Source organism: Callorhinus ursinus, unplaced genomic scaffold (assembly GCF_003265705.2).
Source record: "Callorhinus ursinus isolate GAN/ISIS: 27379988/994484 unplaced genomic scaffold, GSC_fseal_2.0 scaffold47, whole genome shotgun sequence".
Classification (NCBI taxonomy): domain Eukaryota; kingdom Metazoa; phylum Chordata; class Mammalia; order Carnivora; family Otariidae; genus Callorhinus; species Callorhinus ursinus.
In genome coordinates, this window is record NW_027397109.1 from 8,024,301 (window position 1) to 8,037,015 (window position 12,715).

The 12,715-nt window shown below is 46.6% G+C and overlaps 1 protein-coding gene across 4 annotated transcripts in view; it reads left to right on the top strand.

The window, feature by feature from the left end:
• Positions 1 to 12,715, top strand: part of ENTREP2 (endosomal transmembrane epsin interactor 2) — a 459,294-nt gene that overhangs the window by 387,799 nt on the left and 58,780 nt on the right. For 3 of the 4 annotated variants that reach the window (XM_025893132.2, XM_073882521.1, XM_073882520.1), the window contains one exon: positions 2,961 to 3,095. The exons of the other annotated variant lie outside the window; for it this stretch is intronic. In XM_025893132.2, coding sequence (XP_025748917.1) covers positions 2,961 to 3,095 — 135 coding nt within the window. The remainder of the gene's footprint in view (positions 1 to 2,960; positions 3,096 to 12,715) is intronic. 4 annotated transcript variants of the gene reach the window in all.

Consider the following 12,715-nt stretch of genomic DNA (forward strand, 5'->3'; position numbering starts at 1 on the left):
CCAGCCAGCGCTGTTGTAGGTTCTTGCATGCACCTGTGAATAAGACAGACCCAACTCCTTGCCTTATACTCTTGATGGGTGGAACAAAAGATAAACTAGGGCATGTGTGGAGGTGGTAAATACCGTGGTCAGAGGAGAAAGCAGAAGAAAGTGAGGCGGACCAGGAGTGGGGCCGAGGGAGGGAGAGAACAGAGGAAGGCGGAAGGCACTAAGGAGGTTGTCGGGAGGCTTCCCTGAGCAGCTGAGCCCTGGCAAAGGTGGGACACCGGTGGGGGGAGGAGAATGGGCTCTGGGGAGAGTCTCTAGAGTGTTAAGTGCGTGACATTAAGCTTTTGATTGTCAGGGTATTTATCTCAAAGCCATCCATCTCTAATAAACACATTGCCTACAGTTACAAGCCACACAATTAGATGAGGAGCCAGGCCACCCCAGCCATGAAGATTCCCTCTTAGAAAACCCTGGGTGACCCAAATAACTGACCTCTTGAGTGATCCTGCTTTTCCCTTCCCATGCTCTAATTAATTCCTGCTCTTATGGTTTAAGAGTGAACCTATGAAATCCTAGGCACCTACCCCACCCTGAACCACAGTAAAGGCAAAGTCCCAGGTGGCCTCGCCCCCACCCCCCCATCGTGGCATCCCTAAGTGGTCCTGGGGAACTTCAACTAACATGCTTTGTTTTATCAAAGTTCCCTGATGGTTGTTGCTGAGGAGCGTCTTGCATTCATTTGAAGAACCACAAGGGCTGGTCTAGCCACATTAGCTCCAGTCAGGGTAATAATGTCTGTGGGGCCTCATAACAGGTAATATGGGCCCAGGTGAATGCCCCCAGGCATTCCTAGCCGATAGCATCACTATCAATAGGCTGAGACCAACATAAAAGTTTCCCCGGGCAAGAGAAATGACTGTTGTACTTTGCAAATGTACTTCCTCATTTCTTTTTTTTTTTAAAGATTTTATTTATTATTTATTTTGAGAGAGAGAGCACATGAGAGGGGAGAAAGTTCAAAGGGAGAAGCAGACTCCCCGATGAGCCAGGAGCCCGATGCGGGGCTCGATCCCGGGACTCTGGGATCATGACTTAACCAACTGAGCCACCTAGGCGCCCCTGTACTTCTTCATTTCATGGCATCTCTAGTTGGAGAAGAACCTGCAGTCCAGGGGGTCTGTTCTGGAACAGTGTCCCTACAGCACAGCCCTGGCCAGCCAGCAGGAAAGGACCTTGCCCAGAGCACACATCTCGGTGTGCGGGCTTAAGGGGCCCAGTCCCAGCTGTCTTACTTGGGGCCCCAAGTTCTGTGTGTTCTGTGCATCTGCAGGCATGGCTGCCTTGTGCAAAGGAGGGGAGCCGTGGGAGGGACTTGTACTGAGCAGCCTGGCCCTGCAGACGCCCAGGGTGGGCGCCGCCTGCACCTTCTCTGGGGAGTGTTGTTACGGGTGTGTTGTTAGGCCCCCCTGAGCTGGGCTCCATGCTCAGTGTGGACTTCAGCTCTGGAGACTGGAGACATTGCTAAAAGCATGAAAGGCAAAGGTGACTTTTATAGGCCCCCTCCGGTAGGTGGGGTGGCCGAGGCCTGGGGCAGTAGTCGTACGTCTCTCGTCCTGCGGCTGGCCTCCAGGCCTCAGTTCTCCTCCTCCAGCCTGTCACTCATTACATTAGAAGATTGAATTAAAAGAGCAAAAATTGAAGTATAAAGTAGGTAAGGGATAAACTATCCAGAGGTTTTAAAACAGATGAAAATTTGGCCATGGACCATACCCTTGACCTACGGCTGTCCCTTTTTCTTTCTGGAAGTCTGTGTTTGTGAGCAGTTGGGTGCATATGCGATAGCAATTAGCCACAGAGGAGGACTCAGCCAGGAACGGAACGAGGAAATGAGGGTGGGCGCGCAGGGTCGAGTGAGTGGCAGGATGCAGTAATGTCTCATTTCTGCTGCCTGGCTGAACGGTTTCATTTCAGGCTTTGGGGGAGGAGGACCCATGCACTCTGAAGGTCTCCTCCTGGGCTCCAGGCTTTTTAAAATACTCAGATTTCCCTTTTTTCTTCCCATGGTTTTTAATTTTCCAAGACATTTGTATTTATTCAGCGTTTATTGAAATGCCACATCTCATCGCATTGTGAGTACTATGACGGTGACGTGTGGTGGCTGTCCTCGGAGGGCCCGCAGGACACAAGTAAGTGTAGCTGGACAAAGGAAGTGTCCAGCAGGGGCGCCTGGGTGGCTCAGTCGTTAAGCGTCTGCCTTCGGCTCAGGTCATGATCCCGGGGCCCTGGGATCGAGCCCTGCGTCTGGCTCCCTGCTCAGTGGGGAGCATGCTTCTCCCTCTGCCTGCCGTTCCCCCTGCTTGTGCTCTCTCTCTCTCTCCCCCTATCTCTCACTCTCTGACAAATAAATAAAATCTTTAAAAAAATAAAAATAAAAAAAATAAATAAGTCTTCAGCAGACCTGGGGTGGGAGTGCGCTGCCTAGGGGAGGGGCAAGCAGCTCCGGAGAGGGAAAACCAGACAGGGCCTCCAGAGTGACGCTGGAGTTGGGTCTTGATGGATGAGTAGGAGTTTGGTAGGCCAGGAAGTGAGTCAGAAAACTACTGACCGTGGGAGCAACACAAACCAGGGCACAGAGCCATGAGAACCCATCCCCATGCATACCTCAGCATGAGCAGTTTTCCTTTCCTTTAATCTCCTTCTGTGACTCATCCAAAATTACCTGTCACTCCACATGTATTCATTTTAATTCATCGCTTTTAAAATCAGAATGTGAAGTTATTCCTCCTGGGGTGTGTTTGTTTTTTGTTTTTCTCCCCCTGGCTTTTGTCCACAAAAAATCATTTCGGCTTGATTACTTAAAGAAAACAGAAGCGGGGTGCGTTTTCACGCGATCTGAATTGTGTAGCTCAAGTGTACCCGCCGGGGCAGGATGCCGTTTTAATTGTGAGATCTGTCTGTGTTCCTCTGTCTAGATTAAGTTTGACAGTGTCGAGGTGTGTGTCTGCTGCGAAAGGCAGCACCAGCCGTCGGGCTGCAGCAACCTTGGGGAGACGCTGAAGCTGAACCCACTGCAGGAGGACTGCAACGCTGTGAGGCTCACGCTGAAGGTGACGGCCAAGGGCACTCCTGATTCACGCATTCCATCCCATGCATTTACAGACATTTTCCGGTGACTTTATTCATGCATATAGTCCTTCCGCTCCTTAACTCACCCCGGGTTAGGTTCAGTGCAAGAGGGACTGTCTTTCCGGAGAACGTTTTATAGGATTATAGGTTTTCACTTTAAAGGTGTTGCTTCCTGGATCCCCTTTTCCATTTTTACCATCCCACTTTCACACCTCTGACATATGTGAAGGAGGATATGCATGGTTGAAAGAGGTCTTTACAAATGTGGCTGTGATGCATTCTACAGCTTTTCTAACATTTTTGCCGTTCTGCCATCGGGGAACAGATGGGTATTTATTTTGCCTTTTTAAAGATATCTGGAGAAAGACATTTTCCAATTTCCCACGGCAATCTATTCTCGTGTACAGCAGCTGATTTCTTTTAAAGTGACATGGAAAGTTGTTTATATTGTTCCTTGCTTTTTCTTCCAACAAGTTTTTTTTTTTGTTTTGTTTTTTTTACTCCTGAAAACCAAAATTGGCTGCTTAGAAATGCATATGAACGATGAACCCAGTTCTTCTCTTTTCCCTGGACAAAGATATACAAAAACTTTTCCAAAAGGATGCAAGCAAGGTGAAAGGAATCCTTGGTGGGTGATAAAATTGTTATTTACACGGTATAGGGAGCTCTAGAGAATGTGCTTTGGGAACATAGTATGTGGGGAACTGGAGACTCTGGAGATCCACCCTGGAATCTGGCGAGAAAGGGGGAAAGTGTTGCCCTCTGGAACTGAGTTCCTGGGATTAGTCCTCCCTGAGTGTCATTTCAAATGCTGGCCAGAATGACGGCTCAGTCTGGGTGAGCTCGCTGGTGGTCCAGGGCACTGTGAAACCCAGTGGCAAATAGGCAATGACGTACAGAGATGCAAGATAAAAACACCTAAAGTACAAGGTGGGACTGAGCCCAGCGCCCTAGCACCTGCCTTGTTTTGCAGGGAGGAATGGGCCAAGTTCAGCGGTCCCAGCAGCCCTCCAGAGTGACAGATCCAGCAGGCTCCGAGGAGCCCAGACTGTAGCACTCAACGGCCTGTCCTCTTAACCTGCAAGTTGTGTCTTGCTGCCTCACGCTGCATTCAACCATGATTTCTCTCTTACGGTGTCACGGGGCGTGCACAGGGTCAGCCGTGGCCTTTTACAGCCCTCCTGGGGCGGGGGCGACCGGCGCTCACTCCGAGATCTCATTGTGACAACTCTTAAAACACTGTTTCAATCTGGATCCCTTTTCTTTCCATGTTTAAAAAACATTATAACAAGCAATAGGTAATCATAATTAAATCACAGTGCAACCACTACTCCTGGGAGAGCGGACAAATCCCCGGGTAATCTTGCAGTTCTGGAGGCTGCATGAGTGCGTGGATGCAGTTAAGGAGCTAAGTCATATCTCACTCAGTTGATGGGTTGGAGGTATTTCACCTGCTGTCCCAAGGCCTTGGGGTCCTTTTTGACTCACCTGCACTCAGTGAGACCCTCCCAGGACCTGCTTTCTTGACTGTCCCCTGAGGAGGTGGCTATGGCTGGGAAGGTAGTGTTGGAACAACGGTGCTCCCGCTAAGAAGGTGTAGGTTGAGCTGGCGAGCTTGTGGTCCCTCCAGCAGGTCCCGCTGCTCTAGTGCCCTGACGAGGAAACCACTTTGGGAGGGGCTGGCTAAAATGGAAGGAGGCGAAGGATACTTAAAGAGTTCAAGTCAATGCTGGGGAGTCTCCTCGAATGGCTCATCCGCATGGATGTTCAGAGTGCCCAAGATGGTGGTAAGAGTTGAAGGCAGAAGAAATACTACACCAAACTTCTGAATGAACTTGTTTAAAAAACTTAAGAAGAGGTCTGCACAGTCAGAACTGGTGGCATGAGGGTCAGATGAGGAAGGATTCACAACTGAGGGAGGAGGCCAGTGGTCTGGAAGTGGCAGCAGGTGAGGTGAGAAGCCTGCACCCCCCCCACCTCCGGCTGAGGGCCTGTGAGGAGAGCAATGGCCTTGTGTGTATGGGTTGGGGAGCTGAGTTTCATGTGGGATCAGGGGGAGGATGAGAGACCATTGGAGGTGAGAGTCTGTTTACTGCCAGCCTCCAACTTTGTTGTTTTCCCAAACTGTTTTGGCTAACCTAGTTTCTCTGCATTTCCATGTAGATTTTGGAATCAGCTTATCAGTTTCTCCAGAAATCCTGCTGGGATTTTGATTGGGATTGCACTGACTCTGTATCTCAATTTGGAGAGAATTGACATATTCATGGTATAGCCCTCCATTTACTTGAGCCTTTTTATATTCCGTCAGTGTTGTACAATGTTTAACATATTTTATAATATATGTGCTTATAGTATTTCATGTTTTTTGGTGCTATTTTAATGGTACTTAAGAGTTTTTAATTGTTTCTTGTTCATTGCTAATATATAGAAATTTGGTTTTTGTTACTGTATCCTGTGATCTTGTTAAACTCAATAGTTCTGGAAGCTCTTTTGTAGATTCTTTTGGATTTTCTATGTGGGCAGGTGAAATGCAAGAGAGGCAGTTATATATCTTCCTTTCTAGTCTGGTACCTCTTAATTCTTTTCTTCTCTCTCTCTCTTCTTCTTCCTCCCTCCCTCCCTCCCTCCCTCCCTGTCTCTTTCTTTCTTTCTTTCTCTCTCTCTCTCTTTCTTTCTTTCTTCCTCTCTTTCTCTCTCTCTCTCTCTCTCTCTCTCTCTCTCTTTCTTTCTCTCTTTCTTTCTTTTCTTTCTTTCCTGCCTTATTGCACTGACTAGAACCTCCAGTACAATGTTAGATAGACATGCTGAGAGCATACATCCTTGCCTTGTTTCTGATTTTAGGGATTAAATACAATGTTAGCTCTAAGTTTTCCATAGATGCCCATTATCAGGTTATGGAAGTACCCCCCCTTCCTTGTTTTCTGAGAGGTTGTTTTTTGTTTTTTGTTTTTTGTTTTAATCATGGATGGATGTTGAATTTGTCAGTCTTTTTCTGCATTGACTTAGATGTTCATCTACCTTTTCTTCTTTAGTTTGCTAACATGGTAAATAACAATGATTGACTTTTGAATGGTGAACCATCCTTGCATTCCCAACATAAACTGCACTTGGTCATTTCTCCCTCGGTTCTGCTGAGCCTGCTGATGCCCCAGTCAAAGACATCCTTCATTTCTGTGACTGTGCCTTGCCATCTGATTCTTCCATATAGCTTCCCTCTCTCTGCTGAATTACCTATGTGACCCCGCACACTGTTCACCTTTTTCCACTAAAGCATCTGCCCAGGAACAGGTGCTCATGTTTCTCAACATGGAAATTCTCATGTCCTTCGAATTTTGGTGGGTTTGTTGCCTTGTGACCTCAGCTGTCTGATGGGTTCAAATTAAGTTGTGAATCTGCAGTGTCCAGCGTTTTGGTTGTTGAAATGGTAGGGGCAGGGCTCTTTTTAGCTTTCTGCATCATTATCCATAATTGAAAATTGAATATTGCTGTAGAGAAAGACCTAAAGTCAGCCTGATGCTTTCTCCCTTTTTGATATGTGGCAGTCATTAGTGCTGCTTAAAAATATTTCTAGCTCTCCAACTTCCCTTTATGTGGTAAGGTTATACTTTCTAGTCTCCTTGTGGTTGTTTAGGGCCATGTGAGCAAAACTTATGTGTATCACTTCCAAGCCTGAATAATACCTGTGGTGTCATATTGTGCAGAGCTCTTGTTCCTTTTGGCACTGTAATTGCAAGTTGTAGATGGGGCTGCGCCATCAGTGTGGGTGACTATGATGGGTAGAGCCCCCATAACTCACCCACATTGGGCAGTGTAGCATGAGTGAAAAATAAACTCTTGTTGTCTTAACCCACTGAGATTTGGGGGATACTTGTTAACCACCTTAACCTAGCCCATTCTATCTGATGCAAGGCAACAGGTTTCTTAGGTTCAGGTTTCAATAATATTTTTAAATTATCAAGTGTATTTTCTTCACTGTGATGCATCTTGATATTGATCGACCTTTCTCAAATTTCCCATGGTAAACTTTTGCCCAGTGAGTTTAAAGTTTCCTTGAACTAGAAATCTGAATTTTTTTTCTTTTCTCTTTGTTTTAAGATAACTGCATTTCTTGGACCATTTTTTTAAAATTTAAATTCAATTAGTTAACATATAGTGTATCATTAGTTTCAGCGGTAGAGTTCAGTGATTCCTCAGTCTTCTTGGACTACTTTTACAGCTATCATTTTCTTTCTCTAATTGTTTACACTTTTGCATCTTATTTTGCTCTGAAGTTTCTCTTAAGGCTCTCTTCCTACCCCGTTTTCTGCAGTGTTATCTCTGTGCTCTGCTTTTGATGTGATCTTGAGCTTTGACAGGTCCCTTTGCAAGTTTCTGCTTCTCTTATCACTTACTCCCTGAGCCCTTGTGTCTCTGCTTTTAGCCCTTGGATTACAGTCACCTTCTCTGTCTGCTCCCAGTTGTCACCACAGCTGTGTCTAGCTGGTTAACTACAGTGACATTTTCAGTGTATTTCATATCTTTCTTAGATCTTTTCTGACTCATATGGATACTTCAAAGCACAAAAGCCAATTCCTAACCTGTATTAAGTGTTGTGCTCTATCTAAATAGGCTTTAGCATAATTAAGAATTTATAGTTCCTTCTCATAAATAGAGGTACTGCTTCCTCTGAGATTCGTATAGGTCTACGTGCCACATTCTCTAGTTTTCTTATAATTAGTGGTGCAGTCATTTTTAATGTGCTCATTACTCCTCAAGTCATTCGAGCCAGGCTGTGCTTGGTGACATTCCCGCAGTAAAAGGCTCTGCGTCAGGGACCTGGTGTTTCTCGGCGTTAAAACTGTCCAAACAGGGGCGCCTGGGTGGCTCAGTCGGTTAAGCGTCTGTTTTCGGCTCAGGTCATGATCTCCGGGTCCTGGGATCGAGTCCCGCATTGGGCTCCTTGCTCCGGCGGGGAGTTCGCTTCTCCCTCTCCCTCTGCTCCTGCCCCCTGCTCGCGCTCTCACACCCTCTCTCTATCTCAAATAAATAAATAAAATCTTTAAAAAAAATAATAACCTCTCAGAACACACATGGGTGGTAGGAAGGGGAGGTGCTCTTGTAAAATGGAGCATATTTCTATGGGAGTCCCTTCCTATAGCTTGCAGATGTTCTCAACCTTAGCCAAGGGAGGCGCAAAGGGGAATGTTGTTTTCATTCGTTTTCCTTGCTTGTTGTTTTTTGGTCAGCAATTAGAGCAGGTTCACTGGGTCTCTTAATGGTCTGATTCGAGGCGTTAGTTATCTGATTAGTAATACTCCATGCCTAAATTTCCATATTAAATTATGGATTATCCATACTTTGTATCTAATGAACTTAGTTTGTGCTGGGGAAATCTCATGTAATTGGTTTAGGAATCAAAGCTTCTTTCATTTTACTTGTGTTTGAGTTAACTGATAGTGACTTAATGAGATTGGTCTAACTACTCATTTACCATTATGGCACCCTCCTCCCCCCACCCCACCACCCACCTAATCCTGGAAGGTTGTACACACACAGTCTGTCATTAGGGAAAACAAGCAGAACCCAGTCTTTTTCCTGGCTCATGAAGAGTATATTTGGAATCCAGAAAATGATGCAGACACTGCTTTACTCAGCTCTAAGATTGTTTTCCATGGCTTGGGCGCCTGGAAGCCCCCTCTCCCTTGGTCTCTTTTCTGTCCTTCGCAGCCATCCCCACTCCTGGATTCTCTTGTTCTACAAGCCAGAGAACCTCTGGGGGCAGACAGGCCTCTCTCTTAAGGGTATTGATTGCCACTTAAGCATGATGCCTCACGTCCTGCCAAAGTTTGCTACTCTACCGTGACAGGGGTGAGGGCAGGGCAGAGGGCACAGAGAGGGGATCGAGAACTTCATCGTGCCATGGTGGGATCCCAGGATTGCAGAGCCAGAGGGATGGAGCGTCCTGTTTTCCCACAGCCTATTGTGTAGGTAGAGTGAGGTCAGATGGCTCCTTGCTGGTCCCTGAGCAAGTCCAGCAGTGGGCAGGGCGCCTCGGAGCGTCTGGTTCTCCAAGATTCCAGTTTCTGCTCCCTGATGATGGGACCTATGGGCATCCCATTATGAATGATCTGTAAATAGTGTCTAAAACTTGAGGATTTTAGCATCTGCTGTTCCAAAGCATTAGACAATGGTGGGCAATTTTTACCAAAAGAGCAAGTCTACAGATCCCCTCTCCTGATAAAATAATGTCTAGGCTTTTATAAGATAAAACCATCAAATAAATGATAAAAAGATGTTTGGGTAGTTGAAGGGTCGCCTGTGCCAAGTCAGACCCAGCACAAGATTGTGACATATTTTCCGATCAGTATTAACAGAATTTTTAAAAGATTACAAAACTCAGAATTATTAACTGGTAGCATATGCTTCATCCTATGCTGATATGATATCCATCCCAGCTTTAATTCTTTGCTAGATCCCAGAATGTCCTCATGGTTTTATTATAATGATGCAATTCTAATGCAGAACAGAGTTAAAAGTCTATTTCTTGCTTCATCTATCTGGACTTAATTTATTGAGCCATAGGAAACCAAATTACCCAAAGAAACATTATCAATGGACAAGGAGATAAAAGTTTCCTAAGAAATCAGTTACCGAGTTTATGTGCTTTCTTGTCTTATCTTACAGATGTTTTATCTTTGTCTCTTAAAAAAAAAAAGGCAAGATCATTTCCTAAAAAACCTAGGGAGTTGAAAAATGAACTCATCATTTAACCTTCGTTCTTCCGTACGTTCTTCACCATGCTAAAGAAAAAAAAAATGATTCTGAGCATAAGTGAATAGTCAACATTTTGTGACAAAACTCCCAGCCTAGGGGCGCCTGGGTGGTTCAGTCATTAAGCGTCTGCCTTCGGCTCAGGTCATGATCCCAGGGTCTTGGGATCGAGCCCCGCATTGGGCTCCTTGCTCAGCCCAGAGCCTGCTTCTCCCTCTCCCACTCCCACTGCTTGTGTTCCCTCTCTAGCTGTCTGTTTTTCTCTGTCAAAAATAAATAAATAAAATCTTAAAAAAAAAAAAAAACTCCCAGCCTAGTCTGACAACGTGCAGCAACGTGCAGCACCATGCACGCACACACACACGCACCTGCTAGACGTGACCTTGACATCTTCGGAAGTGGGCAGCTACACAGAGTAAGACAGATGTCTCTATCTCTGTACAGCTTTCTTCTCACCCCTGGATTCCTAATGGTCCCTCTGGCCAGGTGGGATCCTCTGTGCTATCCCATGTACACTGGCAACCGTGGGACCCATGTAAGGGAATGTCTAAAAATAGTGAGTTCTCCTGGCCATTGAACACAACTTACATCTGGCAGGGCTGCCCTTTCATGATGGAGAAGGGGATGCCCACCATGTCCCTGAGTGGCATGTCTGCCCCTGGTTTCCAACACCTCTGCAAGCCTGCCTTGCCACCCTCTGATTCTAGGGGTCTCACTCCCTCTGCACGGTTGTCATACTGAGTTTGGTGGCATGTCTACACAGATCCGTGTAGCATCAGTTCAACTAAACAGCCTCTGGAATAATCACCTAGATCAGAAGTTCTACCCCAGAGGGCAGTGACTCATCCACCCCTGCCGATTTGAAACAGGGTCCAAGATACTCAGACATTGAGGTAGAAGTATTTTCAGTGATATGTTCATAGCAGTCCCAGCCCTGGCATCTCACGCTCTTAACACCCCTTCTCCCAAAGCCACCTTCTCCGTGCTGGCCCAGTAGCACCCTCCAAGGTCACCACATGATCTGGGCTTTTCCTTGAGCCCTGCCACCTCCAGGACGGCTCGACAGGGCACCCCAGTTCTCCGGCCCCATCCTTCTTGCCTTCAGCTTGTCTCCCTTCCCCTCCCACCGGGCCTGCTGTCCAGTCTCAGCTGGACTCTACTGCACGATACGGCCCTTCTCCCTGTCCTTGAGCTGTATCTACCACGTCACCAATGCAGGGACCAGGGCCCCAGAGCTCCTGCACTCTCTGTCTTTTTCTAGCACCTCCCTGGCCGGCTGGCACACACTCGCTGGGTGATGCGCACTTCTCGTTGCCTGCACCCTGACCAACGAGACCAGCAGACCTTGCCATGAGGCCTGGGGCTTAGGCCTTATACTCGGGGTCAGCAGCCTCACCTGGTGGTCTGTGCTGCTCAGCACTCCTCCAGCCTTCCTCCTCTGGCCATCTCATTCCTCAACTCTGAAATCTCCCCGGTATTCGTCAGACTGCACCAAAGAAACAGAACCGCAAGATGTGTGTAGCAATGCATACACACACACACACACACACACACACACAATTTATATATATACATATAGAGAGGGAGAGCGATCTTAAGGAATTGGCTCACATGATTGTGGAGGCTGACAAGTCCAAATCTGCAGGCTGAGCCAGCAGGCTGGGGACTCTGGGAAGGGCCATTGTTACAGTTCAAGTCTGAAGGCCATCAACTGGCAGAATTTCTTCTTGCTCTGGGCAGGTCAGTCTTTTGTTCTAGTCGGCCTTCACCTGATTAGATGAGGCCCGCCAACATTTTGGAAGGCAATCTGCTTTACTCTGAGTCCACTGACTTAAACGTTAGTCTCATCCAAGAGCACCCTCATAGAAACATCCAGAATGTGTTTGACCCCATATGCAAGCACCACGTCAGCCAAGTGGACACATAAAATTAACTATCACATGCCTCTCCACCCTGGTCCCAGTGCATTTTCTGCCCCCCTGCATCATACCACCACATACGGATGTTAAAATTGCACAACTGATTGGGTCACCACTTGCTTTTAGGGCAAAGACCTCAATCTTGAGCATGTCTTACAGAGTCCTTATTTTCTCTCTGGCCTCAGGTTCTGACATTCTTGCTTCTCTGCTTCCTGGCAGTCACACAGGCCTCCTTTAGCCTCCAGGACACCCTACAGGGGTCTCTGCACTGCACCATAGTCTTGGTGCACGATGCTCTCTGTGTCCAGAACATTCCTCCTTCCCATTGCCATGAGTTTATTCCTCCCACCCTGCAGTATTCACCTTTCCCCTCAGACTAGACCAGGCCACCCTTGCGCTAAATTCTCACAACTCCTTGTACTTCATCTTCACACGACAGCTATCACATATTCTGACTCTGCCTTTGTGTAACTTTTTTATTAATTCTTGCACCCCCCCCACCCAGACGGTAAGCTCAGTGAAGGCAGAATGGTATCTTTGGCTTACTGTGACTTCCAGGGAAGGGCGTGACATGACTGATACTCTGTAAATGTTTCTGAAATCAGTGAGTTTTGAATTCATTCATTCAGGAAGTTTTTTGAGCACCTTCTTTTTTTTCATGCCTGAGTTGGACACTGAATGTACAGAAATAAAAGACAGACTCTTCCCACCGGATCTAGTGGGGAAAAATCACAAGCAGAACAGCAATTTCCCAGTGCACTATATTATTTCCACTGTGAGAGGAAATAAAAAAAATTATAAAAGAATTTTCAATCCCCCACTCTGTCCTAAGGGAGGGCCATTATTTTGCTTAGTGGCATGATGGATAAAGTTTTAGGTACACACGTGTGATGGAGGTGGGTTAGCTCTAAGGACAGAATTGGTGACATCTA